The sequence below is a fragment of the Sinohyriopsis cumingii genome, chromosome 16, assembly GCF_028554795.1.
Source record: "Sinohyriopsis cumingii isolate HCF-2022 chromosome 16, ASM2855479v2, whole genome shotgun sequence".
Classification (NCBI taxonomy): Eukaryota; Metazoa; Mollusca; class Bivalvia; order Unionida; family Unionidae; genus Sinohyriopsis; species Sinohyriopsis cumingii.
In genome coordinates, this window is record NC_142976.1 from 26,380,211 (window position 1) to 26,406,775 (window position 26,565).

The 26,565-nt window shown below is 34.9% G+C and overlaps 1 protein-coding gene across 5 annotated transcripts in view; it reads right to left on the reverse strand.

Moving 5' to 3' along the window:
* LOC149780109 (E3 ubiquitin-protein ligase TRAF7-like) overlaps nucleotides 1–26,565 on the reverse strand; it is a 76,029-nt gene that overhangs the window by 13,560 nt on the left and 35,904 nt on the right. For 3 of the 5 annotated variants that reach the window (XM_089936881.1, XM_089936883.1, XM_089936879.1), the window contains 4 exons: nucleotides 20,796–20,900; nucleotides 14,923–15,000; nucleotides 12,632–12,718; nucleotides 8,048–8,183 (listed from right to left, as the gene is read on the reverse strand). In XM_089936881.1, coding sequence (XP_089793007.1) covers nucleotides 8,048–8,183; nucleotides 12,632–12,718; nucleotides 14,923–15,000; nucleotides 20,796–20,900 — 406 coding nt within the window. Of the gene's footprint in view, nucleotides 1–3,017; nucleotides 3,167–8,047; nucleotides 8,184–12,631; nucleotides 12,719–14,922; nucleotides 15,001–20,795; nucleotides 20,901–26,565 lie in introns of all 5 variants that reach the window. The other 2 variants (XM_089936880.1, XM_089936882.1) reach the window with 1 other exon arrangement.

Consider the following 26,565-nt stretch of genomic DNA (forward strand, 5'->3'; position numbering starts at 1 on the left):
CAAATTCATCAAACTCTGATGCTACAATTGCATGACTTACAATATTATTGGATCTCGAATAAGAAGTTATTGCTTCTCTACAAGAACTCGTAAGTTTGATCAAAATTGGTGGGAATGTTTCCTTGGGGATGCTCTATCATAATTGTGTCCAGAGTGACTCCCCTAGCAACAGTGTGGCTTTCATAACAACCATATGGAAAAACCATTTCCAACTTCTCCAGGATGGCTGAGCCAATTCTGATCAGGCTTTGTTAGAATGTTTGTTAGTACATGTCCTATCAAAACTGTGTCCTCTAGGATGGCTCCCCAGCAACAGTGAAGCTTCCATATCAACCATATTGAAATCCTATTATCAGCATTTTCTCAAGAACAGTTGAGTCAATTATGCTTATAATTGGTAGGAATGTTTCCAAGGACATAGCCCAGGACAAAAAAAATTCCCAGATGGCTGCAGCCAGAATTTTGAATATATATTTCATGAGATTAATAGTGTCCGAAAAGGTAACTGTCACCTGGCTTGAATTCTGTCATGGAAACTTTCTTTTGTAATGGTGCATTCCTTATTTTTACTGAATACAAGATTAATTTATTTGTTACCTTAATAGGATGAAAACCCCACAAAAGATGTTATTAGATATTTGCATGCAAATAGAGAAAATATAACATGTTTTGTGTAGTGATTACATGCACTCAGCAATAACTCATTTAATGAATATAACTTCCTTAATTTGTAAATTTCCTCTGACTTAGGGATATACATGCCAAGATTTGATCACTGGAAAATAAACTTTAAAAGTCACTGTCAAAATTGTTGGGAAGAATGCAAAGAGCTCTGCCCCCATTTTAATAGTGAAACAGAATGCATTTGGATAGGGCATTCTTCACAATTTGCATTTTGTTTTATTATACAAAAAAGCAAACATGCAAAAAGATTTATAACTATTACGTAGCCAAATTTTGGACCAAAATAAAAGTTGTCTCCCTTCCAGACGATTCCTCTTCTTATTGATGCAGGCATTCCAGGGTAAGGTGGAATAGCACAGATTTATTTTATATGTTCTGTAATAAAGTAAAATATTTCTCAAAAATACTCATCTCATCTGTCAGCCTGGTTTTTAATGGTGTGTCTCAAAAAATACTCATCTCATCTGTCAGCCTGGTTTTTAATGGTGGTTTTAAACATGAATAAATGAATTCTATATATTTACGAAGATATTTTTTAATACAAAAAAAATATTTTTGCAAGTTGAACTCAAGATTAAGGCCTCAAAGTGTATGAACAGACACCATATTTCTTCCTAACTCTGTCTAGTGTTGGGAATTTTTAGGATAGCAGGCATGTCAGTAAAGAGACCTTTGACAAGATGGACTAGTGCATCTATGAAAAGTCAATCACCTTATAAAGATCTATCATGTTAAACATTATACATATTTTCCCCTACATCTTGATAAGCGTAAAAAAACATACAATTAAACCTGACTCAAGCAGCAATCCTCTGGTAAGTGAGAAAAGTGGATTCTAAAGAATGGTGGCTGCTAAATGGAAGTTTATTTCACTGTAAAATAGTTTATGAGAGCAGAAAAAGTGGTTGAGATGTTATTTCTTAATACAGGTTTGATTGCATATGTTGAAAGTGGAAACATTTACATTTTTGATGTTGCATTCTCTCATGATTTGGCCCCAATATAACAAGGCTTTCAAATACAACACATAAAGCCATTGTACTTCCGTAATCTAATACATTAAAACTCTGTTCAGCTGGGGAAAGTTATCCAGCTTTTATTATGCAGAAATGTAAAAGCAGTTAACAAATCCACAAATTTATTTAACTGATAATTCTCAGAATAAATTATGATATAAGCTACCATGTCCCCTTGGATGAACATACCTCTTGTTCTATCTGGCCTTAGCTGCCCTAAATGTACTGAGACCAATCTCTTTCTACATCACAGCATGTCCAGTTCTTACTTAAATCAGTTGTAAACTTCAAAGCCGATTTACAACCTGCCATAAAGCAGCTCCAGACATTTCAAGGTCTGCAATGTTTCAGTCATCATTGGAAGAAAAGATAAACTTACAGAGAAAATTTCTTTTAGCAATATACTCATTTTAAAATGTATTCTTTAAGTGAAGTGTGTCTTCCTCAACTGATCTGATGCAATTTGGTAACAGTTTCTGCAAATATTTTAAGAAAATTTTGTGATACATAACTTTTGCTCTGACTTTTTCTAAACAGAAGGCTCTTATCTTGGAACAAACATTACACTCATCGTAGCATAACAAAATGTAAAGTAACTTTTACTTGTATTCCTTGCAATTACAGTGTTTTGACCTTACATATGAAACAAAATTGTAATGCCAAATATAGATTGCAGGTATGGCATTAAGCAGTATGGCTGCATCTCTAATGCTCTTTCACTCAACAAAGATGCATTATTTTGCCCAACAAATACTTAATAGTGGATGCACAAGTCTGTGCCTGTTGACAACTCATTATTAAATTTGTTTTTTAAGTAAATATTGTTGAGGTTGACATTTTTTTTGCAGTTCATGAAGAGAAATGAAAACAAGCCACTTTTCTCTATTAAAGCTTGCACTGGAAATTAAGAATGCATTTACTAGTTTCAAATTAAAGAAAAAAGATCTATCGTTGTTTGCTGGCTGTGTGATCTGCTGATTTACAGACCGAGATGCCTTGTGTATTAGAAGCAAAATGAAGTTCAGTCCCAGTTTTCTTGAAAGAACTAGTGTATTGACTGACAGTTATGGAGACTGATTCATTTGTCTCAGCTCCTGGTGCTGATTAATACAATGTGACTTCTACTGCTAAACCAAACCACCAAAGTTTCAGAATTGTTTTCTCATAGACCTTGAGATAATGGGAATGGACCCAACCATTTTATGCAAAATAAACTTTAAATGGGTGCAAATATTTTTGGTAGAAATGAACTAAGAATCCTAATGCCCCCTGCTAGGACCATCTGAAACCCTTAAGTCACTATTTTACTCCATTTACCTTCACAGATGAATCAGTTGAGCTGGAGAAGAGAAATCGTCCTGAGGGGGAGGCTGTTAGATCTGTAATGGTGCCAATATGGCCCCTAAGGGAGTTCACATGCTCTTTGGTGTCTAGGTCAAAGACTTGGATATTCCTGTTATAGGTTCCTGAAGGACCATGGGAAATAAAGTTTATAATATGTCCTAAGACTAATATGAATGCATATAAAGAGATTTCACCAATTTTCAAAAAATTTAAACTGCACTACAATGGTGAGGTCATCATTATACTCTGGATCTGTATCTAATTTTCAAAATTTCATTTTTTTAAGAATAAACGTACCGGTTCCTTGAAGATTAGTTTTATACATGTTTTAGTAAAGTAGATGTGTTGTTCCAGTGTCTAAGACCAATTACACCAATTCTTATGCATTAGAAAGTAAAGAAAAGGACATCCAAGTAAAAGCAAGAGAGAGTTTATTTCACACATTCAATTCTTTTAAGGGAGTGAAGTGATTTTTTTGCAGTCATCTGTATATGCATGCTGCACTATGCGGCCTGTAAGTGGTAATAATGTTATAACAGCAATCCCTCATTATAATTCTGTCCATCAGAGCCACTGAATGTACCATCTTATAGAAGACAACCTTATAATGAAGTATATGATACAGTATAACTTCATTATAACGGCATCCAAGGCAGCCATAGAGTATACCATCTTATAGTCCAACTTACTTATAATGATGAAAAGATACAGTATACCCTCATTATAATGCTGTCCATGAGAGCCATTGAATGTACCATCTTACAGAAGACCACCTTATAATGAAGTATATGATACAGTATAACCTCATTACAGTGCTGTCCATCAGAGCCACTGAATGTACCATCTTATAGAAGACAACCTTATAAGAAGTATATGATACAGTATAACCTCATTATAATGGCATCCAAGGCAGCCATAGAGTATACCATCTTATAGTCCAACTAACTTATAATGATGAAAAGATAACAGTATACCCTCATTATAATGCTGTCCATGAGAGCCATGGAGTTTACTAACTTTTAGTAAGACTGCCATATAATGACAAACATAATACATATAATTACACAACTGAATAATGAAAATGTACCCACAACTGTACCTGTCATATAATAAGAACAATGATAAAAAGAAGGCCTTATAATGAGGGAGTGCAGTATTTCCTTTGCCATATACTGTATGATTATATCTAGTTAAGAAGCATCAATAATTATGGAGTCTGATAATGATCTAGCCAAAGAGAGATAAATACCATATATTCATGCTTAGAAGTCCAATTCCAAACAACACCAACTCAAATCCTCCACCACATAATGTGCAAGCAGATCAGGGTCTATGCTGTTTATTCTACTGACTTCTCCTAACAAAATACATAGACCCTGAGGGTCCCAATAGATACAATTTCTTGGCAGGACCTTAAACTGAGGAACTTGTAATAGGAAAGAAAGCTATGGGCATTTGAGGGCCATTACTCTTCCAAACCATGATATGGAATTCTTTAAATCAAACTCATTTAATGTTTCATCAATAGAAAAGCTGCATACCAAATTTGGTTGAAGTCCAACAAACCTTGGAAAAAGTAAACAAAGAGAGACATAACTCTTATATAGGATGTTGTGGAATGAGATAAATGAAGCTAATTCAAGGTACATGATAAACTGGGATGAAATCTGAAATCTCAAGTAACATTAAGCTGCAGAAACAATATTAGGATGATGAAAAATCAAGGGTCACAGCATACACAAAGTGTAGTCTGAGTATGTGATGTTGAAACTACATCAGGCCTCTTCCTTACACTCCAAGTACAAAGCATACACAAAGTGTAGTCTGAGTATGTGATGTTGAAACTACATCAGGCTTCTTCCTTACGCTCCAGGTACAAAGCATACACAAAGTGTGGTCTGAGTATGTGATGCTGAAACTATATCAGGCTTCTTCCTTACACTCCAAGTACAAAGCATACACAAAGTGTAGTCTGAGTATGTGATGTTGAAACTATATCAGGCTTCTTCCTTACACTCCAAGTACAAAGCATAAACAAAGTGTAGTCTGAGTATGTGATGTTGAAACTACATCAGGCTTCTTCCTTACACTCCAAGTACAAAGCATACACAAAGTGTAGTCTGAATAGGTGATGCAGAACTAAAATTACTGTGCAGGAACCATTTTTTTCTCAGTCACAGTGACCTTGATCTTGGAAATCTTGACTCGAAAACTGACAGGATTCTTCCTTATCCCAAGCGTAAACAATCCATAGTTGGTCCAGGTGCGATATAGAACTAATGTTACTGTATGGAAGCTACTTTTCTTCCTTCAGTCATGGTGACCTTGACCTTAGACCTTTTGACCTCAATATAAATAGGTTTCACCCTTAGCACAAGTGCAAGTCATTCAAAATGTTTTGTGGAGGCAGAAGGTGCAAAACAAAGTTAGTCAAACCTTCCCTAATGTTCACCTGCTCAAAATAACCATTCTAATTCCCCCTTCCCCCTTGGCAAATTTCCTATATAAATCTCATGTGTGTAATGGTCTCTAGTTACTGGCCAGGTATTTTCTAACCAAGTAGTGGTTTCTCCCTGCCTTAAGTGTTCACTGATACACATTCACAGTGACTGCTTAGTCTATCCCAATTTAATAGAATGCCCTTCATACTGGAATGAATGGCTGCTATTACTTAACAGGTTTGAGAGAGCTACTCTGATATTTGTGCTGTGTTTCAAGATATATGCACTTAGTTACTGTCTTTGTCTATGTTATTGTGTTCATCATGCATTGGCTGTTCTACTGGAATATCTTTCTTCATTTACTTCCTTTGGAAACAAGATCTATAAGATTTTTTCTCAATTGTCTTACCCCAGTGCTATAATACTGGCCAGTCGAATTGTTTGTACTATTAAAGACCCTCATCAAATAATCACTAAACAGCATGCCATACCACATTGTACACTAGACTGGATGGACTAGCTTCATGCTGCTAAAAGACAACAATATAAAGCTGAGAGGCTTTGGCATTCATCCAGTCTTACTGTTCATAAACAAATCTATTAAGCCATTAAGAAGAATGTCACATAGTCCATGCAGCAATATCAACCTACTCAGATACTAAGATCAAAGAAAGTTCCAGCAGCAAAGAGTTCACAGTCTGGTGGAATAGTGGTTAGAGTGTCTGCTTTGGATGTGTGAGGTCATGGGTTTGAACCCCTGCCAAATCATACCAAAGACTTATACAAATGGTGCTAACAGTTGTCTCACTTGGCACTCAGCATTAAGAGGTTAGTCCTAGGACTGGTTGTCTTGTGTCTGGATAATGTGACTGGGTGGGACATCATGCAACATGTCTGCATTATGATGCCCCAGTGCTAGACATCACTATAATCTGTCACACTGCAGACATGGCAGCCATATGACTAAAAAATTGTTAAAGCTACATTAAAAATCCAAATCACACACAGACACACAAGCAAAGAGTTCTTTGATATTACTAACATGCCGATGTACACCAATTCCAATGACCTTCTGTCTAGTTGACCTACTGAACCTGTTTGCAAATTTCTTCCATGACAAGATGCAAACCATCAGAGATAAACCTAACTAACAAAACTATTTCAATCAATTCACTGTCACTACAAAGTTGTGATACAGAATTTCAAAAGAAACCATGACTCTGTGTCTGTTTGGCTGTATTTTACAGAAATAAAAAAGACAATAGATGCATTGACCTACAGAGGGAGAGACAAACAGACAATGTCATTATGTTATATGCACTGCCTTTTGGCAGCAATATAAAAACCTGGCATTGCTTGGTAGCTAAAAAGCCTCATGCATTCCTACAGTTAGAATGTATGGTCTCTAGCATGATAAAAGGTCTCATGCATTCCTACGGTTAGAATGTATGGTCTCTAGCAAGATAAAAGGTCTCATGCATTCCTACAGTATGAATGTATGGTCTCTAGCAAGATAAAAAGCCTCATGCATTCCTACAGTTAGAATGTATGGTCTCTAGCAAGATAAAAGGTCTCATACACTCCTACAGTATGAATGTATGGTCTCTAGCAAGATAAAAAGCCTCATGCATTCCTACAGTTAGAATGTATGGTCTCTAGCAAGATAAAAGGTCTCATGCATTCCTACAGTATGAATGTATGGTCTCTAGCAAGATGAAAGGTCTCATGCATTCCTACAATTAGAATGTATGGTCTCTAGCAAGATAAAAGGTCTCATGCATTCCTACAGTATGAATGTATGGTCTCTAGCAAGATAAAAGGTCTCATGCATTCCTACAATTAGAATGTATGGTCTCTAGCAAGATAAAAGGTCTCATGCATTCCTACAGTATGAATGTATGGTCTCTAGCAAGATAAAAGGTCTCATGCATTCCTACAATTAGAATGTATGGTCTCTAGCAAGATAAAAGGTCTCATGCATTCCTACAGTATGAATGTATGGTCTCTAGCAAGATAAAAGGTCTCATGCATTCCTACAATTAGAATGTATGGTCTCTAGCAAGATAAAAGGTCTCATGCATTCCTACAGTATGAATGTATGGTCTCTAGCAAGATAAAAGGTCTCATGCATTCCTACAGTATGAATGTATGGTCTCTAGCAAGATAAAAGGTCTCATGCATTCCTACAGTATGAACGTATGGTCTCTAGCAAGATAAAAAGCCTCATGCATTCCTACAGTATGAATGTATGGTCTCTAGCAAGATAAAAGGTCTCATGCATTCCTACAATTAGAATGTATGGTCTCTAGCAAGATAAAAGGTCTCATGGTAAGAACATGAAGATGCCTTAAGTTGGGTGGTTTATTTTTTAATGACACTTTTAATACATTACATTATTGGCTATATCATGCCAGGCAAATGGGAGCTAAGTATCTTTCACAAGGACACTGCACGGAAGCCTGCATGACCCTTGAATCCTATAGGAGTCTGATGCTCTACCTAAATAGCTGCCATGGCTCCCAAGGCCATGCAGTACTATAAAGGAAGGGATAGAGATTTTACCTGCTATCAAGTATTTGGCAGTGACTGCTAAAGAGTACACAGATCCAAACTGGTGATCTACTTTTCCCTTTGAGGCAAAGGTCCCTGATACATCCCATATATCAATGGTATTGTGTGAGCCACTGTACAGTCTATCCTGAAAACAGAAATGAAATGGTTCCTTTTGAATAAGCATTGAAAGCTGTTTAGTTTAATCAACCTGATCCTGATGATGCAGACCTTGTACACAATCAGAACAAATGTGTCCTCTGTATTAATAAAATCATTTTACATGTACTTTTAATTTTCTTATATGCAGTCAAGCTCTTAAATAACAAATTAAGATATTCTTCATTGTTCCAGACTTTTTTTCTCCCACAGACCAAGAAAACTGACAATTTAAAATGTATTCTTAAGCAAGCAATTATTTGGTGGCTTATTTCATCAGGAAAATATGGTTGAATTGAACACATTGTTGCTTGAGGATAATAAGGCAGTATCTGCAATCCAATTTTGGGACAACTAAACACATGTCTATATGCAATGAACGCCCCTGCCTATATGATGAAATAAAACTAAGCACATGTCTATATGCAATGAACACCCCTGCCAATATGATGAAATAAAACTAAACACATGTCTATATGCAATGAACACCCCTGCCAATATGATGAAATAAAACTAAACACATGTCTATATGCAATGAACACCCCTGCCAATATGATGAAATAAAACTAAAATAAGGGGCTATAAATATTTTTGTAACCATCTCACACAGATACAAATTTTATACAAGTTCTCATTTGTGCTCATTACTATTAAGCAGAAAATGAAGACAAGATGCATTTCTCAGACAACCTGCCATGTCCATCACCATATAACTCCAGACCTAATTCACAGTAAAAAAAATATACCATTTTATGTTTCTTCTCACAAAATTGACATTCAAATGTTATTTGCTATTTGTATGAGTGATTGTATTTTTTTCTTCTCCTTCTGGTTGCATTTTGGGGTATTCTAAAGTGCAAACTGGAATATTTTAACTGGAATATCTGGATGAGTGCAGTTAAATATAGAAGATGAGCATCGGGAAATATTCACAGCAATAGAAAAAAGGAAGCAGCCGCTGATGCTATTTTTGACTAACTGGTCAGTTTAAAAGGTAAGAAATAAAATGTCAGTGTATTATTTCATTACCTTGATCTTATTAAGTTGCATTTAGTCTTTATATTTCACTCCTCTATGTTTTCAAATATGCTGGCATACATTAAATATATGAAATCAGCGCTGAATCCAGCAAATATGCAATATTTGTTAGTATCATGTTTCAATTTCCAGAATTAGTTTAGCTTTAAATTATTGTCTGTAGACTGGATTTAAAACAGACCTACTCTGTAGGTTACCATCACATTATAATTAGAACTATGGATTATAGCAATTTTCAAAGAAATATTTATTAATTAAAAGGAATATTATACAATTTGTTTACTTTTAGTGCAACGATGTGTATAAAATCTGGGTTTAAAAAAAACAAAAAACAAACAACAAAAAGTAGATAATAGAACCTTTGGATATATCTATTTCCAGGCCACATAACTGTTTATAGGAAATTGTCAATCATTCATGTTTGCAGACTGATGGTGTAAGGGTAAAATAGTTTCATTTTTAGTACAAATGCATTGGATAGCAGCTTTTCGAGCCCAACCACAACCATTCTTTCTTTTTTATTATTTTTTTTCTTTTGCTTTTCTGCTCAGTAAAAATAAGTTTGTTTTTATTCTACCTTCTGTAATTCATGGATTTTCTGTTCACACCATTTCTTTATTTCTGTCTTACTTTCCATTTGTTACATTTTTCTGATGAATAACTTAAACTGTTATCTATCCAAAGGTTTGACTCAGGAGTTTAAAAGTAACTCTCAAAGTATTTTTTCTTTAAAATAATGCAATTTCATATTTGATTACACATTAATGTTGTCAAATAATGACATGAATAGGGGTGGATGGGTTGCTGGGAGTGTTAACAGCACTTTATAGACATCAATGGCTATATCATGCCAAGGAAGTGGAAGCCTTTCTCAAAGACACATTGAGACAGCCAATCTAGACTGTGGCTTGGAAATTGCACACATGACCTTTAGATTACAAATCAAATGCTCTACCAATTGTGCAACCGCATTGCACACCCACCCCCCAAAAAATGGTTTGTTCCCAAGTCATAAAGGGGAGGCATATGTCTCGTGTAAACTAAACTGAAAAAGATTTTATTTATTTTTTTCTTTTTCATAATATCTCTGTTCAACTGCAGAAAATATATGGCTATGCTGACCTTAATGGGCACCGGCAATTGCCATGTGACTTATTAGCATCAATTTTAGGTCATAATATCTTATCTGCTTTAGCTGTTATGAGGGAATTGCTTTGTCCTGTATGATCTCCATACATCATCTGAGACCTACAACTCTACGTGAACTGGGGTATCATGCACATATATATTTCCAGTGATATCTAAGAGCATCCGTGATGAGAGAGACAGAGTGGAGAAAGAAAAAGAAAGCTAAGTGAATGACCCTAGCTAGAAAAATGTAGCAGAGATGGCCCTTTTGGAGCATATCCTTAGTACTTTGCAGTGTTAAGCTGCAGTGTTTTGAATGCTTAATATATTTTGTTTTGTTTTTATTTTGCAGCTTAATTTGTAATAGAGTGTTGCATATGTACACATGTGAGTGTGTGCATGCAAAAAATGAAATCTTGTCAGTACCAGACAACATTTATCAACCATAGTTGCTGTATTATATCAGATTGAAATCTAAATTAATAGACTGATTGCCAGCCTAAAATCGGGTATAAATTTTGAAACATGACAAGATGCTCAACAGCTCGATGTCATGCATGCATAAGTATTTATAAATTTTTCTGACTGGATTCCCAATCAATGCACAATAAAAGCATTTTTGACATTTATCAGACCTGAAAGTTTGCATATTTCCTTGTTTCATAATTAAACAGAACATTAAAGAATTAGTGCATTGGTTTTATATTTAATGTTGGAGGATGGTGTTGTATAGTTTTAATTTTACCTCAAGATTTTTTTCAACTAATGCAATGTACATGATAGGTTCTTTTTACTTCGATATAAGAATATATTTTTCAAAGTATGTGAAAGCCATAATTATTTTTTGATGAGTTCTAATTGACTAGGCGACAGCAATGATGTTGAGAAATAATGGTGGAATTGTGGGAGCACACTGGAACAAATACAGCTGAAACAATCTGTCAAATGTTTTATTTTCCTTCCCTTCATTATATGGCCCATATCATATAAAATGGGAAACCGGTGCCTGTCAACTCACTATCTTCACACTGAATTATCAAACTGGATATCCTCTATCTGTACAGTAACAAAACCATATTACACAGAAAACATAAGTGCATTGGGTGTCATATTCCTTACAGCTAATGTACTCTCATAAAAATCATAAAAAATATCTAATTTCATTATCACTGATCAATATAATGAATAATTTCATTGATTTGGTTATAAAGTAAAACGTAAGCTTTCCCCTGCAGATACATACACAAAACTGCTTTGATCACTGATGTTATGAACATATGGTTTCGATTCTTAATTATGCTCTCTAGGAACATAGTTATTTTTACTGCAGAAAAGATTTGCATGGATGTTGTGTGTTTACTTATGGCAAAGAAACTCATGAATCAATGTTAAACATAAACATAACTTTTGAAATGAAGAGGTAATCAACCGTACTTAATGGAAATATACATATCGTTAGAAAACTTTTGAAAACAAAACTTATTTCTACATACTATCAGTGACTATTAGGTAGACTGAGTAAATGCATAATTTTAGATGCATCTCTTTTCGGCAGTCAGCTTCATAGGGCATGTTAGTAGGTTCCACAACAGAAGAGAAAATCACTGGCTTTCTAATAGCTGATTTTCTTTATTATTATTTATTCTTCAATGGTTTAACAGACTGTGAATGCAGTTCAGTGTTTTAATATACTGTGAATTTCTTGAACGCAATTCAATGCTTTAATATAATGTGAATTCATTTATTTTCATTGGTTTTTCAGAAAATAACATTTTTGCAAGTCCTGGATAAGAATTAAATACGTGTTTTGGGAAGAGTTATCTATACGAGTTTCATAGGAATCTGATTAGGCCCAAATTTGCCTTTATTGAACCTTGTCCTTTGTTTTCAATCCATTCAGCCTTAAAACACTACAAAAGGAAGTGAAAGATTAAAATTCTAAGTCAAAAAGGGGCCATAACTCAGTAGAATTTGGCCAGAGAATAATGAAAATTGAACCTGGCCTGCCTACATCTTCTTAATGGTAAAACTCAAGCTAGATTTGATTTCACATCCATCTTTCAAATGTAACTGATTGGAAATGAAGTTTGTGAAGGACAGAATGGTCTTCTATTATTGCAGTGGGAATTCATTTTGGGGGCATAATTTACTTCCCAGCATAGAGTCACTGAAGACAATGTAGCCCTGCTGGCTGGAATTCCATTGTCTTGTTGTCAAGTCCAACAAGAATCTTTAGTCTATCCACATATGCTGGCAAGAAAACAACCCTACCTTATCAGGATGGATGGCCATAGCTCTGACCCAATGGTATAATCCTGATATGGTGTGCTTTAATGTTAAAGTCTTTGCATCCCAAACCTGTATGGAAGAAAGAAAATATGTATTATATAGTCAACCAAAGCAAAGTGATTAAATCATTGTATCATGACCTAATATTAAACAGGTAAGCTGATATGACCCGCAAGATTTATACTTATATAGTAGCAGCCAAAATTTAGATCTAGCAAAATTTAGAGTTCGCAAAAAATCAAAGTAAATTAAAACCTGTACTAACAAACACCTCCATATTCAGACACCTGTCCCTAACAATGCTAATTTGTAAAGTGTTGGATTATTTATTTTTTAAATTGATATATTTTTACATGGCTAAGAGTGCAAACAAAACAAATCACTTAGCAGTTTTTTTTAGGTTGATGTGCATTTTGTTCTGTTATTCTTAGCTGAATATTTGTCTCTAAGTATGGTGACTTATACAGAGAAAAATGAACATAGTCCCTAAAGTCCATAAAACAATAACCAAGTATTTTAAATTCATAAGATGAAGATCATTAATTCCTCTTATCAAATATACAGAGAAAATTGCACTACCCATAACTGAATATCTTATCTCCAAGTAAGGGTCATTACACAGAAAAATATGGAAAACAACATCCTGTCATGGATTCCTCTTATCAAATATACAGAGAAAATTGCACTACCCATAACTGAATATCTTATCTTCATGTAAGGGTCATTACATAGAAAAATATGGAACACAACATCCTGTCATGGATTCCTCTTATCAAATATACAGAGAAAATTGCACTACCCATAACTGAATATCTTATCTTCATGTAAGGGTCATTACATAGAAAAATATGGAACACAACACCCTATCATGGATTCCTCTTATCAAATATACAGAGAAAATTGCACTACCCATAACTGAATATCTTATCTTCATGTAAGGGTCATTACATAGAAAAATATGGAACACAACACCCTATCATGGATTCCTCTTATCAAATATACAGAGAAAATTGCACTACCCATAACTGAATATCTTATCTTCATGTAAGGGTCATTACATAGAAAAATATGGAACACAACATCCTGTCATGGATTCCTCTTATCAAATATACAGAGAAAATTGCACTACCCATAACTGAATATCTTATCTTCATGTAAGGGTCATTACATAGAAAAATATGGAACACAACACCCTATCATGGATTCCTCTATAAAATAATAGTTGGATAAGTATTTAAAAATTCATCAAATCTGCGTTAGTTGAAGATTACAGACTCCTCTTGTCGAATACTCAAAGAAATGGGCATGATGGTGAGTAACACAGATACTGAGATCACATCAGTTTTCTTTAACACAAAGACTCTGTAGTAAATTTATAAAAGACCATAAATTGCAAAAGATTTCAAGCAGTCATGTTCACTCTAAGCTGACTTTATCATTTCATTCACAGAACTTAATGTCTTCAAGGAAAACAATATCCCTTTTTCTGTTTTTCTTGACAATTTTTAAACCAATAATTCCATCATTTTTACTTGATCTGACTGCACAGTCAATACATCTCTACACTTGTGGCTGGTCAGCTTGTTCAACTATGACATCACACATAAAAACAAACTGAGCCTTAGTGAAGGGAAGCAATGCAGTCAGTACTGTTATACAATCTAACTCGTCATCAATTTTAATTGCATATTTCAGGAATCTGACTGGAGTAAATTTCACCATAGATAGAGATTTTTGATCTCCACATGATTTTCTACATGATAAATTAACTTTTTGCAAACTGCACAGACCCAGATCTGCCATCACATAATACGCAGGCAGATTTGGAGTACTCAGGAGAACAATCAACATAGACTTTGATCTCAAGGAGCATTATGCTACAGCAGACCAGAATCTTTGTTGCTTGCAGTTTGACGGACTTATAAGTAAGTAAAAACAAAAATGGGCTATTTGCACTAACAAGATAGTGAAATACATTGCAATTAACCCAAAATCAAAAAGGGCAAAAACAATAAAACATAATTGTGGGAGTATTAAAAACTGCACTGAGGCAGAGTATAAAAAAACGGGGCTCTTTTTGAATAATTACTGAATATAAAACCAACGAGTGATTAAATCATTACATTTTATATTAAAAAAAACACTAATAATGTATGCTATTCCCATTACAAAAAAGTGAGATGCTGCCAATATTCTACTCTTGTATATTGAAGGAAATAAATCTAATTTAAAACAAAAGGATAAAAAAAATGTTTACATGTAATCATACGTACCTTAATGAGGGAGAAGGACGAGGTAAACAGGTAATCTCCAACATGATTCATGGCACTGATGATGTTGTCATGGGCATTCTGAAGAAAATTTGATGAGTACTAAAGATATAGGCATTTTAGTAGCCTTAAGGCAACCACTTGAAAATTCTAGTGGCAATTTCAAATTATGGTTGTCAATAGGGATGCAACAATATACCAGTCTATTGTGGTTTGCTTGTCTGGCAATACATACCACCATATGGTTTCCTGTACTGTGATTTTTTTTCATGGTCTTGCTTTCATCCAACATATCTCTGTATACTACACAATTTTTCCAATTTAAGAACCATATTTTCTTCTTTTTCCCTCAATGCATACTTAGCAAGAGATTGCAAAGAGAATGTGAAATGAGATGCACAGTACCATTATTACGGCAAAGTTCAACTGGCATAGTGGCAAGTCAAGACAAGGGGAAATTTTTCCAGTTATAAAATAATAATTTATAAACTTAATTTTGCCTCATATATTTTTTTCCTGTTCGTAATGACACTAAATGATCAGTACTCAAGAGTCAGTGTTGATTAATATATAAATTCCTATAAAATAATTTAGTTTAGCATCCCATGCCCTGAATGTACATAAAAAACAATCAAGCATCTGCAGTTATGATTGATATTTTTGTTTCAAAGAGTTAAAAGAGAGCAAAACATTTAAACAAACAGTGGCCACACGTGATATTTTCCATGTGAAATAATGGTCAGTCAGATGAAACTGCATATATCATGTTACTTCCTTTTCTTGTCTCAAAATATCTATTAATGTTGACTCATATTTCAAATTAGCTGACAGGCGTGTAGACAATACCTGATTTTTAATGTTCACAATTTTTAAAAAAAAATGGATTCTGAAATTATTCCCTTCAAAAAAGCAAAAAGTATTCAGTGGGATCTTTAAAACAGACTAGAAAAGGGTTTAGATTTTAATTCCATGATAATATGACTGCTTTCAGGTGTCTGTAGACTTGTTTCATATTGATGTTAATTTTATATGTTGAACTCACTACCATTTGAAGACTTACAATGTAACATCACTTAGATATGTGGTCTTTTTCAACTAGTAAATAGTATAGTGACTATTTTATTCTTTTCATTCAGTATTACTGTATTGCAATATGGGTTTGGTATATTGCAATATGGTTTGGGCTTATCACTGCACCCCTAGTTGCCAAGCAGTAAATATTATGGTCACCATAGAAACTGATAACAGGAATCAGCTTAATGCGGAACCAATTGTGGAAGATGACATAAGCTTAGTTAAGGTAAATTAAAGAGTAATTGTGAAAAAGCATAAGGGTATTTTCAGTAGTAAATAGATTTGGCTAACAAAACTGTAAATAGTCACAATCTGCTTCAACCTCAGGCCAGACAATGAAATAAACTATATTTTTTCTCACCAATATAAGTATGATGAGATAAAATAGTCCTTTCTAAAAGTGACAGTGTTAACAAGTTAAAGCTGATGCTAAAAATTTTAAAGTCTCATATCTTCAACATCATTTGTTCTTGCACCAGTAGAGTTAAACTCATCGATAATATCACTACAAGACAAATGTTTCTTTGAAAATATCACTATAGGTCTTAAGTTTCTAAGATAATATCACTACAGGTCTAATGTTTCTTATGATATCATTATAGGTCCAAAGTTTCTTTGATGATATCATTAAAGGTCTAAAGTTTCTTTGATGATATCACCAAAGGTCTAAAGTTTCTCTGATGATATCACTATAGGTCTAAAGCTTCTTAGATAATATTGCATTATGTCTGATGTTTCTTGGATAATATCACTATAGGTCTAATGTTTCTTTGATGATATCACTATATATATATATCTAAAGTTTTTTTAATGAGATCACTAAAGGTCTAAAGTTTCTTTGACACTAGACATATCTTAAGTTTCTGAGATAATATCACAATAGGTCTAAAGTTTCTTTAATGATATCACTATAGATCTAATGTTTCTCTGATGATATTATAGGTCTAAAGTTTCTTTGGTAATATCACTATTGGTCTAAAGTTTCATGGTATCATTATAGGTCTAAAATCTCTCTGATAATATCACTATATGTCTAAAGTTTCTTTGATGATATCACACCAGGTCTAAAGTTTCTTAGATAATATTGCTGTAAGTCTAATCAGGGTTCTTGCCACAAATTTAAAAAAATATTTCAGACCTTTCCAGATCTTCAGACCAAAAAATAAAATTTTCTAGACCTGACCATGTGGTAAGTTTACTGACCTGATGACAGCAACAGATGAATTTTTCAGACTTTTAAAATAAATAAAAATGGAATGTTTTCTGCATAATTCGAGTGTGCTGAATCTAAAACTGAACTCATATTTATGATATCTTTTCAGATAAATTCTCAGGAAGTATTGAAATGCATAAACAATCCACCATTTTTAATATTGGTATTGTCAACTTTGTGCAAAATTTTGACCTCATGTTACTTCAATCTGACATTTGCATATTTCTTACATATGGGTACATAGAAATGTTGGGTGAACATTTAGCTATACAAATAAATAGACTTCCTGTGTTCCAGGTACTTCGTAAGCTATTCTGTGCATTTTTATCAAGTGTTCCCCTCCCCCTTTCCATGTTTGAATGAAATACTATACTCTCGAGTCTTACACATTTTGAAATGATATGTTGCTCTAAAAATGCAATGTGTGTACAGAAGTCAAAATTAAACTCATCTGTATGATATTGTTCCAAATAAATTCTCACCTTGCATTCAAACACATGCACCATCCAACACTTTAATATTGGTCTTTTGTCACTTTTTGCAAAAATCTTAACCTCGTGGTTATTTCAAGCTGAAATCTGTATATTTCTTTACATATGGTAATATAGAAATATTTTGTGAACATTCAGCTTTAATACTAGATTTACTTTTTGATTGTTTTGGGTACTTCTGAAGCCTTTTTCAGCCATGTTTAAGTGCCCTTCCACAATCACTTTTTTCATAAAATACCATAATGACAAGTCATACACAAGTTGAAATTATATCTCACTCTTAAAACAGAGCATAATATTACAATATTCTTGTACATGTATATGTTGATTTGATATCATAATTAAGTAAACAGAAACTGTCACTTTAGAATTAAATTATGATAAGATAGTTTGGATCCATTTTTATATCTTTAAAATTAAAGACAAAGTGTGTGTGTGTGATTTGGATTTTTAATGTAGCTTTAACAATTTTTCAGTCATATCACTACGATGTCTGCAGTGTGGGAGTTTATAGTGATGTCTAGCACTGGGGCATCATGCCGCAGACATGTAGCACGATGTCCCACCCAGTCACATTATCCTGACACCAGGCCAACCAGTCCTAACACTAACCTCTTAATGCTGAGCGCCAAGCGAGGCATCTGTTAGTACCATTTTTGTAAATCTTTGGTATGACTTGGCCTGGGATTGAACCCACGACCTCCCGCTTCCGAGGTGGATGCTTTAACCACTAGGCCACCAGAGCGGTGCCATAAACATTGACAATTTCCACATGAAAATGATATAGTTAGCTTACATATTGAAATATGGCTTGTTTTCACTCAAATAGTGAAATATGATATATCTTGCAAAATCGAATGCAAATCCAAAAGGTCTTCTCAGCCCCAACGCTGTCAAATGGTTGAGGAGCCACCACGAACGGTCTGTCCTCCTGGTCTGCCTAAAGAACCATAAAATCTCTTTTCTCTGCAGAGCCGTTTATCTAGAAGCCTTGGTTCTTCACTACATGATGACTTTTATCTTTTTCCTGGCCATTGTCACACCAGACAGCAGCACACTGGGTATAACACAACCCAAATTAGCATCACGGCTAAACAACATGTACAGTACAATGCATATACAGAGATACAACATAACTATCACTACTTCACTTCTTCAGCATTCACCAGTCACCATTCACCAGTTAACGGCCATCAATCAATCAATCACCAATCTGTCAACAGTGATCAATCAATCACTAATTAGTCAGCTGACAATCTGAGTCCAAAATCCTTAGACATCTTCCTGATCATGACATGCACAAACTATGTTGGTCACAGAATATGTGTAAAACAATGAATACTGTGCAGAAGCCACACTACTTTCTCAAGTCTTTAGTCTGGCTTAGTATCTGGTTTAGTGTCTGGCTTAGTGTCTGGTTTACAGCATAATATCATAGCTCGATTATTCAGTGCAGAGAAAACTGGAGTAAAAAGCTTTACTTGTGGACACATCACAATAGATGATCCTGGCTAATCCAATGATAGTAACCGCTCCGGTGGCCTAGTGGTTAGAGCGTCCACCTTGGATGCGGGAGGTCGTAGGTTCGATCCCCGGCCGAGTCATACCAAAGACTTACAAAAATGGTACTAACAGCTGCCTCACTTGGCGCTCAGCATTAAGAGGTTAGTGTTAGGACTGGTCAGCCTGGTGTCAGGATAATGTGACTGGATGGGACATCATGCTACATATTTGCGGCATGATGCCCCAGTGCTAGACATGACTATAAACTGCCACACTGCAGACATTGTAGCTATATGACTGAAAAATTGTAAAAGCTATGTTAAAAATCCAAAACACATCACATCACACCAATGACAGGATTCAAACAAACACCCTTATAGTGGAGAGTCTGGTATGCCTACCACTAACACACTGCCGATATTTCTTAATAATGTGTTACGTAAAGGCATCAAAATTATCACCAGAATAACATCATAGTTCTTGTTGCTTAAATAATGACCTTTGATCTTTTGACACCAAAAACCTATGGGTGTCTTCATTATTCAAAATGAAACAAAAGCTTTGAGTTTCATGGAGGTAAGTTGTCTAAAAATTAAATTACTGTGCAAAAAGAATTTTTATCTTTCAGTCACATTAACCTCAGCATTTGGACCTTCTGATCTTCATACTAATGTTGTCTTTCTTACCTCAAATAATTGATGCAAAAAGTTTGGTTAGGTTATGTCATAAAAAACTTATTTTGCAGAAATAATTTTTATTCTATCAGTTACAGTGACCTTTAAGCCCAAAAATCAATAAGCTTCTTCTTCATTGCAAGTGCAAGCTGTCCACAAAGTTTGTTACAGCATATAATCTAAGACCATACTAATTGTGTGACCTTGACCCTTGAATCCCAAATTAACATGCATATTCTACATCACATGTGCAGGCCATCCACACAGTTTGGTTAATACCACTGGTTTACAACTTAAGTTGTTATACAGAAACCAAAACTGAGATATGGATGGATGGAGAGTTTGGTTTGGTATTGTGGGGATTAACACCATTTTTCTACACATAACAGGCTATACATGGCTGCCAGTATATCTGGTGAAGGAAGAAATCAGGAAATCCCCTGGAAGAACTACTGACTCATCTTGTTGTTGTTGTAGGGTTTAACGCCATTTTTCAGCACACGATAGGCTATACATGGCGGCCAGTATTAATGGTGGAGGAAGAACCCAGGAAAACCCCGGAAAGAACCACCAGCCCACAAGAAGCTACTGGCAAGCTTTCTCATGTACCCACATTAGCCGAATCCGAGACTCGAACCTACACAGACAGAGGTGAGAACTGACTCATGACTCATGGGAAGATACTTCCTAGCTTTCTCTCTTACCCATGCTAGTTGAGTAGAGACTCCTATCAACACAGACAAAAGTGAGATATGAGTAATCAGTAACAGCTCACACCTTAGGCCGGTTGGCCACCTGGTGACCCTAACGAACGGAGAGAAAGCCAGACAAACAAAATTGTAACATTATTATTGCAGATTTATAACAAAAACCTGGAAAATATTTTTTATACCCATCAAAATACAAGAAATATGCACTTACCTGTAGACACTGTACCTCTGCTCCTGTTTCTATGTTCCAGACCCTCAATGTGAGATCGTCCCCTCCAGTGTACAGGAAATCACCAACTACACACATTGTGTGTACCTAAATAAGAAATGAGAAGTACTTTCAAAGTCTCATAAGCAGCTACCTTAATAAATCTTTGATGAAACAAGCACTTATTTAAAACATTCACTTCTATATGTGTATGATGACCGAAGAATGACTGTAAATGAGAGGATTCAGAATTCTGTGAGCTTTTACCTATCATATATAACTGATTACAAGTAAAATCGAACTGAAAATCACAAAGACCCAGATCTGCCATTGCATAATGCACTGACAGATACAGTTTATCAGTGCAACAAAACAACATAGGCCACGATCTGCCATGGCATCGTGCACCGTAAGATTTGGGTTTATGCTGTTTGCAGTTTACCAGACTTATATACAGCATCTGAGTGCAATGAACTCATACAACATGACCCACAGTTAATAATTTTAACATCACGAGAACTTTTGGTGCAAGTTTAAAGTAGATTGTGTTTCTAAAAAGAACATGCCACATGTAGCCAAAGAAAGGCTGGCAAGAAAATAATCTAAATGGCACAAATATTTGCATAGGTCATTTGCATTTGAATATAAACTGGCCTAGCTACCAAATTTCATTTGTGTGGATATAAACTAGCCTGACTACCAAATTTCACTTGCATGAAGGTGTAACTTAGCATGACTAGCAAATTTCATTTGTGTATGGATATAAACTAACCTAGCTACCAAAATTTCATTGATGTGTGGATATAAACTAGCCTAGCTACCAAATTTCATTTGTATGTGGATATAAACTAGCTAGGTACCAAACGTCATTTTGCATGTGGATATAAACTAATCTAGCTACCAAATTTCATTTGTGTGGATATAAACTAACCTAGCTACCAAATTTCATTTGTGTGGATATAAACTAACCTAGCTACCAAATTTCACTTGCATAGGTCAAACAGCTTTTGACTAATTATGATAACAAGGTTTTCAGTAATACAATTTAAGTTCAAGAAACTGTACAATAATGATATAACATGATAAAACTGCTACAATCGTGTAATCAGATCATCTATACATCGATTTGTCTGACACTTTTGTGAACAGGCCAATACAAAAAAAATCCAGCCTTCCATCCTTTTATGTACAGTGGTTCCCTTGACCACCTACTTAATATGGCCAGAATCCCATGACACCAACAAGTTTCTGTTCAAAAGTGCAATTCAAGATGGCCACCCCTCTAACATGACCAGCAACAACCATACTAATGCAACAACTGTCAAAATTTACCCCTCTAACATGACCAACAGAGGCCCTGAGTGGCTGAGTGGTCTAAAGTGCTCTCCGTTATGGATCATTGCCATCTCACCTCTGTCTGCGTGGGTTCAAGTCTCAGATTTGGCCAATGTGGGTATGTGAGAAAGTTTGCCAGTAGTTTGTCTAGGGTCGCTGGTTCTTTCTGGGTTCTTCCTCCACCATTAATACTGGCTGCCATGTATAGCCTATTGTGTGCTGAAAAATGGCATTAAACCCTACAACAACAACAACAACAACATGACCAGCAACAACTTTCACAATTTACCCCTCTAACATGACCAGCAACAACTGTCAAAATTTACCCCTCATGAGCAGTCATATAATGTTTGCTTAGAAATCTCAAATATTTTCTTTATTTCTAAATTCAACACATTCACATTAGTAAAGGTATGTAATTCAATTATCCAAACTGCCATGGATGTTAGGTTTCATCACCTGATAATTATAGGCTATTATGTCTGATAATTTTCAAGATGACAAAAGCTAACAGCTGATAAGCAGAGTATTGTTCAGTTAAGCATGACTCTGGTTGCCCGAAAGCAAAAACTAATATGTTAGTTAGTGTGGCCACTCTCTTATAGATTATGAAATGTATCTTAAAGGGTATCAGAATAAAACCAGTTAGTCACATAACAAGCTCACTTCCTTTGTAAGCACAGAGCATTATGGGTAACAACTACAAATTGCCAATGACAGAACAAGTTGCTGCAAAAGGAGTAAAATGTCAACATCCACAGTTTAAAAAAAGTGAAAACAATTTGACTAAATGAAAAGACGGAGAGACCTTTGATCACTACTGAGAAATTTGACATCAGGAAGATTCAAATAAACATAATATACACTGTATTGCAGTGGGAAAACAGAATCAATGGACTATGATAATTACAGCCTGATGTTTGTGCCCTGATTTAATTGACATTGTTATTTTTCACCACTACTGATTATTATTCATAATTATTTTAAATAATACTGATATAAGTTTTATCAAATTGATTCCATTACATTCAACTGATATTAAGAATTGCAAAATCAGTTATGCCTTCCATGTCTGTCTTCTGTGTAATTTGTAATGCTTCTATGTCCAGATGTTTAAATTTATACATGATCTTAGCATTAAAGATAATAATGTGTGTGTGTGTGTCTGCTTTCAGGAATTAAATGTTTCTATTCTCAAGATATATTACTACCATCTGAATTTTGAAATCCTAGTTTTGGACATCTAAAATGACTTTCTATCCTCAAATTTTTCTAGTGGAATTACAATGAGTGTAACATAGCCACTATATAATACAATTTTCAAGTTTTGAAAAAGCTATGACCCTACTAATTTTAACATCTGACTTTATCATATAGTTGGTGCAATTTACATATAGTATGTGCAGTTTAATATTTTCATGCATAAACATTTCACTTTATGTGAATTGGTCCAAATAATCCCATGAATTCTTGTGTAGCATTCTCTTTGCTGATTGGCTGCAACCATGGCAATTTTCCTTCTGGAACATTTTTAATGCTATCAACATTTTGGTGGCCCTTTTTCAAATTGACTGGGGAAAAAAGGTTATGTCTCTCAAAATATGACTAATTTACCCAAAGGGGGCTCATTACATTTTTTTTAGGGTATCTGCCAATAAATGGAGGGCATTTGGGGGATCCAAACCTGTAACAGGAACCCCTCCCTATAACAAGCATGGTTTAAATCTTCACTTATAGGAGTACATATACTCACCTCTGTTCCAAGAAGAATTTTGACAAATATGGGTCTCTCAACTAACATAAAGTTATCCAACCACAATATTTTTACTCATTAATATAGCTCCAATGAGCTTATGTTTTCTTAATTATGTAATTATGACTCTAAATAAAATCTGTCTAACACCAAAACCTTTAATGAAAATTACATGCTGATATGACAACCATTCAGGTAAAGTAGTTATAAGATTTACAAGATGGCCACTGTGGTGGCCATATTGGCTGTATCAGTCACATAAGGTGGCGCTTTACAGTTTCGTATTTTGCATATGGTTAGAATTTTAAAGAAAAAAAATTTCCCTGGGTTTCCTCACTGGTTATACTGGCTATTTAAAAAAAGACCTTGTATATCCTAAGTATTGTTCAAAGAACCCTTAATTCCCTTTATTTAGGTGTATGATTGATGGGTATACAATGGGTTATAGAGTATACAGCTTGGCCTTACTTCAGATGTGCACCTTTCAAAAACTGCTAGCTCTGCTTGGTCATTTGTACTTCCTGGACTTCAGAGGTAAATTGTAAAAAAAAGAGCTGATAACTCAGTTTACATTTTATATATGTAGTAATTCATCCATTGGAGTTTCAGAAGCTGGTATTGTCTAGTTGGGCAAAATTCATTTTCCCTATTTTAATAGGTGCTAAAGATAGTGTACTTTAGACTAATTCAGGCTGATTTTTTTAGCATATGGGAGCAGTCATTTTAGTTAGCAGTGTGCTTAAGATCATATACAATTTCCATAAGTACAATATCCAAAGAATTGTTAACCACATTACATCAAAGTAGCATGCAGGTATGTCAGCTTTCTCTCCACTGTGCATGTTTCAAATGCAAACAACTTCACCTTACATACGTCACTCTCTGAAAAGTACATAATAACTGGTAAAAGTGCCATGAAAACCCCATAATGATACGACTATCCATTTGGCAGGAATAGCATCAGCAAGATTTTTATGATGGTCACTGTGGTGGCCATCCATACTGGATTTTGGAATGGAATTATTTTCATTTAGAATAAGCTAGACATCACAAGTTTCTAGGTGAAAACCCCATACTGATATGACATTTTATTCTGAATAAGAAATAATAATAAGATTTCAAGATGGATGAATGTCAGATTAGCACCATTTTCATAAGATGCCGAGTTTGTTGTTGCGGTGGTAACATCAAATAATTGTAGAACATTGATTGAGACCAATTTGTTTTTGGTTTCATTTGCCTAGTACTTCTATAGAATAACTGGTGCTTCAAAGGTAATCAGTTCTCTTTGAAGTTTTAGCAAAACCGTTTTTTCAAAGTACATTATTTATATAATTATAGATATATAAAAACACAAACAAAAAAAGTCATTTAGTCAATTGTAGCTTTTCCTGTTCCTGCCTTCTGAGGCATCACAGTGCAGAGTACTCAGGCCAGGTGTCTGCATAAGTGGATTATGACGTAAAAACGCACTGTTCTGATGCATTTGTCAATATGAACAATGGATTTGTTTATGTAACAATAGATAGATTCCAGTGCATTTTATATCCAAGTTTGCAGCTTAATTACATGGTGCCTTTGAATTTCTCCACTCTAAACCCAAGAGTGTACATAAAAGTTTAAACAGACAAAAACTGTTGTTGCCAAAAAATTGCCAGTTGGTATATTTTGTTGTTGTTGTTGTTGTTGTAGGGTTTAACGCCATTTTTCAGCACACGATAGGCTATACATTGCGGCCAGTATTAATGGTGGAGGAAGAACCCGGGAAAACCCCAGAAAGAACCACCGACCCACGAGAAGCTACTGGCAAGCTTTCTCACATACCCACATTGACCAAATCCAAGACTTGAACCTACACAAATAGAGGTGAGATGGCAGTGATCCGTAACGGAGAGTGCTTTAGACCACTCGGCCACTCGGGGCCCCGGTATATTTTGTCATCAATAAGTTAAAAAAATCACAATCTGCAACACTGGTGAAGTCTAGCACCATCCCTGATTCAGGTTTCATAATTATATATAAAACTGTGTAAAAGCTAAATGCAAACATGTAACATAATCACAGGAAAATTAAAAGTAGGTCAATGTGTTCTACTTTTGCCTGTAGCAAGTAGTACCTTCCAAGAGGGATAAACCTTGCAAGTTTCATAACTGTACATGACTGTGTTTGAGAAAGTTAGCTACAATGCAAAAAAAAGTTCATTTTAATGCCTCTGACAACCATTGTAGTTGGAAGAGATAAAAACAGGAGGAAATGTTCCTAATATCTGCATTTCTTCTAGTCTCCAGACTACTGATAAGAAGCAATTTCTCATTTTCTCTGTCTGATATGTCACTTTCTTCTTCTGAATCTCCTCCATTATGTTCCCAAAAACATCACTAATCAAAGACACACTGAACTGTGAGGAATCCACATCATCTGTAATTACAGTCCCTGGTATTGCTACCTTCTTGAGTTTTAATTCTAGTACCTTATGAAGTCTCTAATTCCTGGTTTTTTTAATAGCTGCCTTGTTGAGTCTATAATTCCTATACCTGGTATAGATACCTTATGGCGGCTGTAATTCCTGTACCTAGTATTGGTATTGATGCCTTATGGAGTCTGTAATTCATGTACCTGGTATTGGTATTACTGCCTTATGGAGTCTGTAATTCATGTGCCTGGTATTGGTATTACTGCCTTATG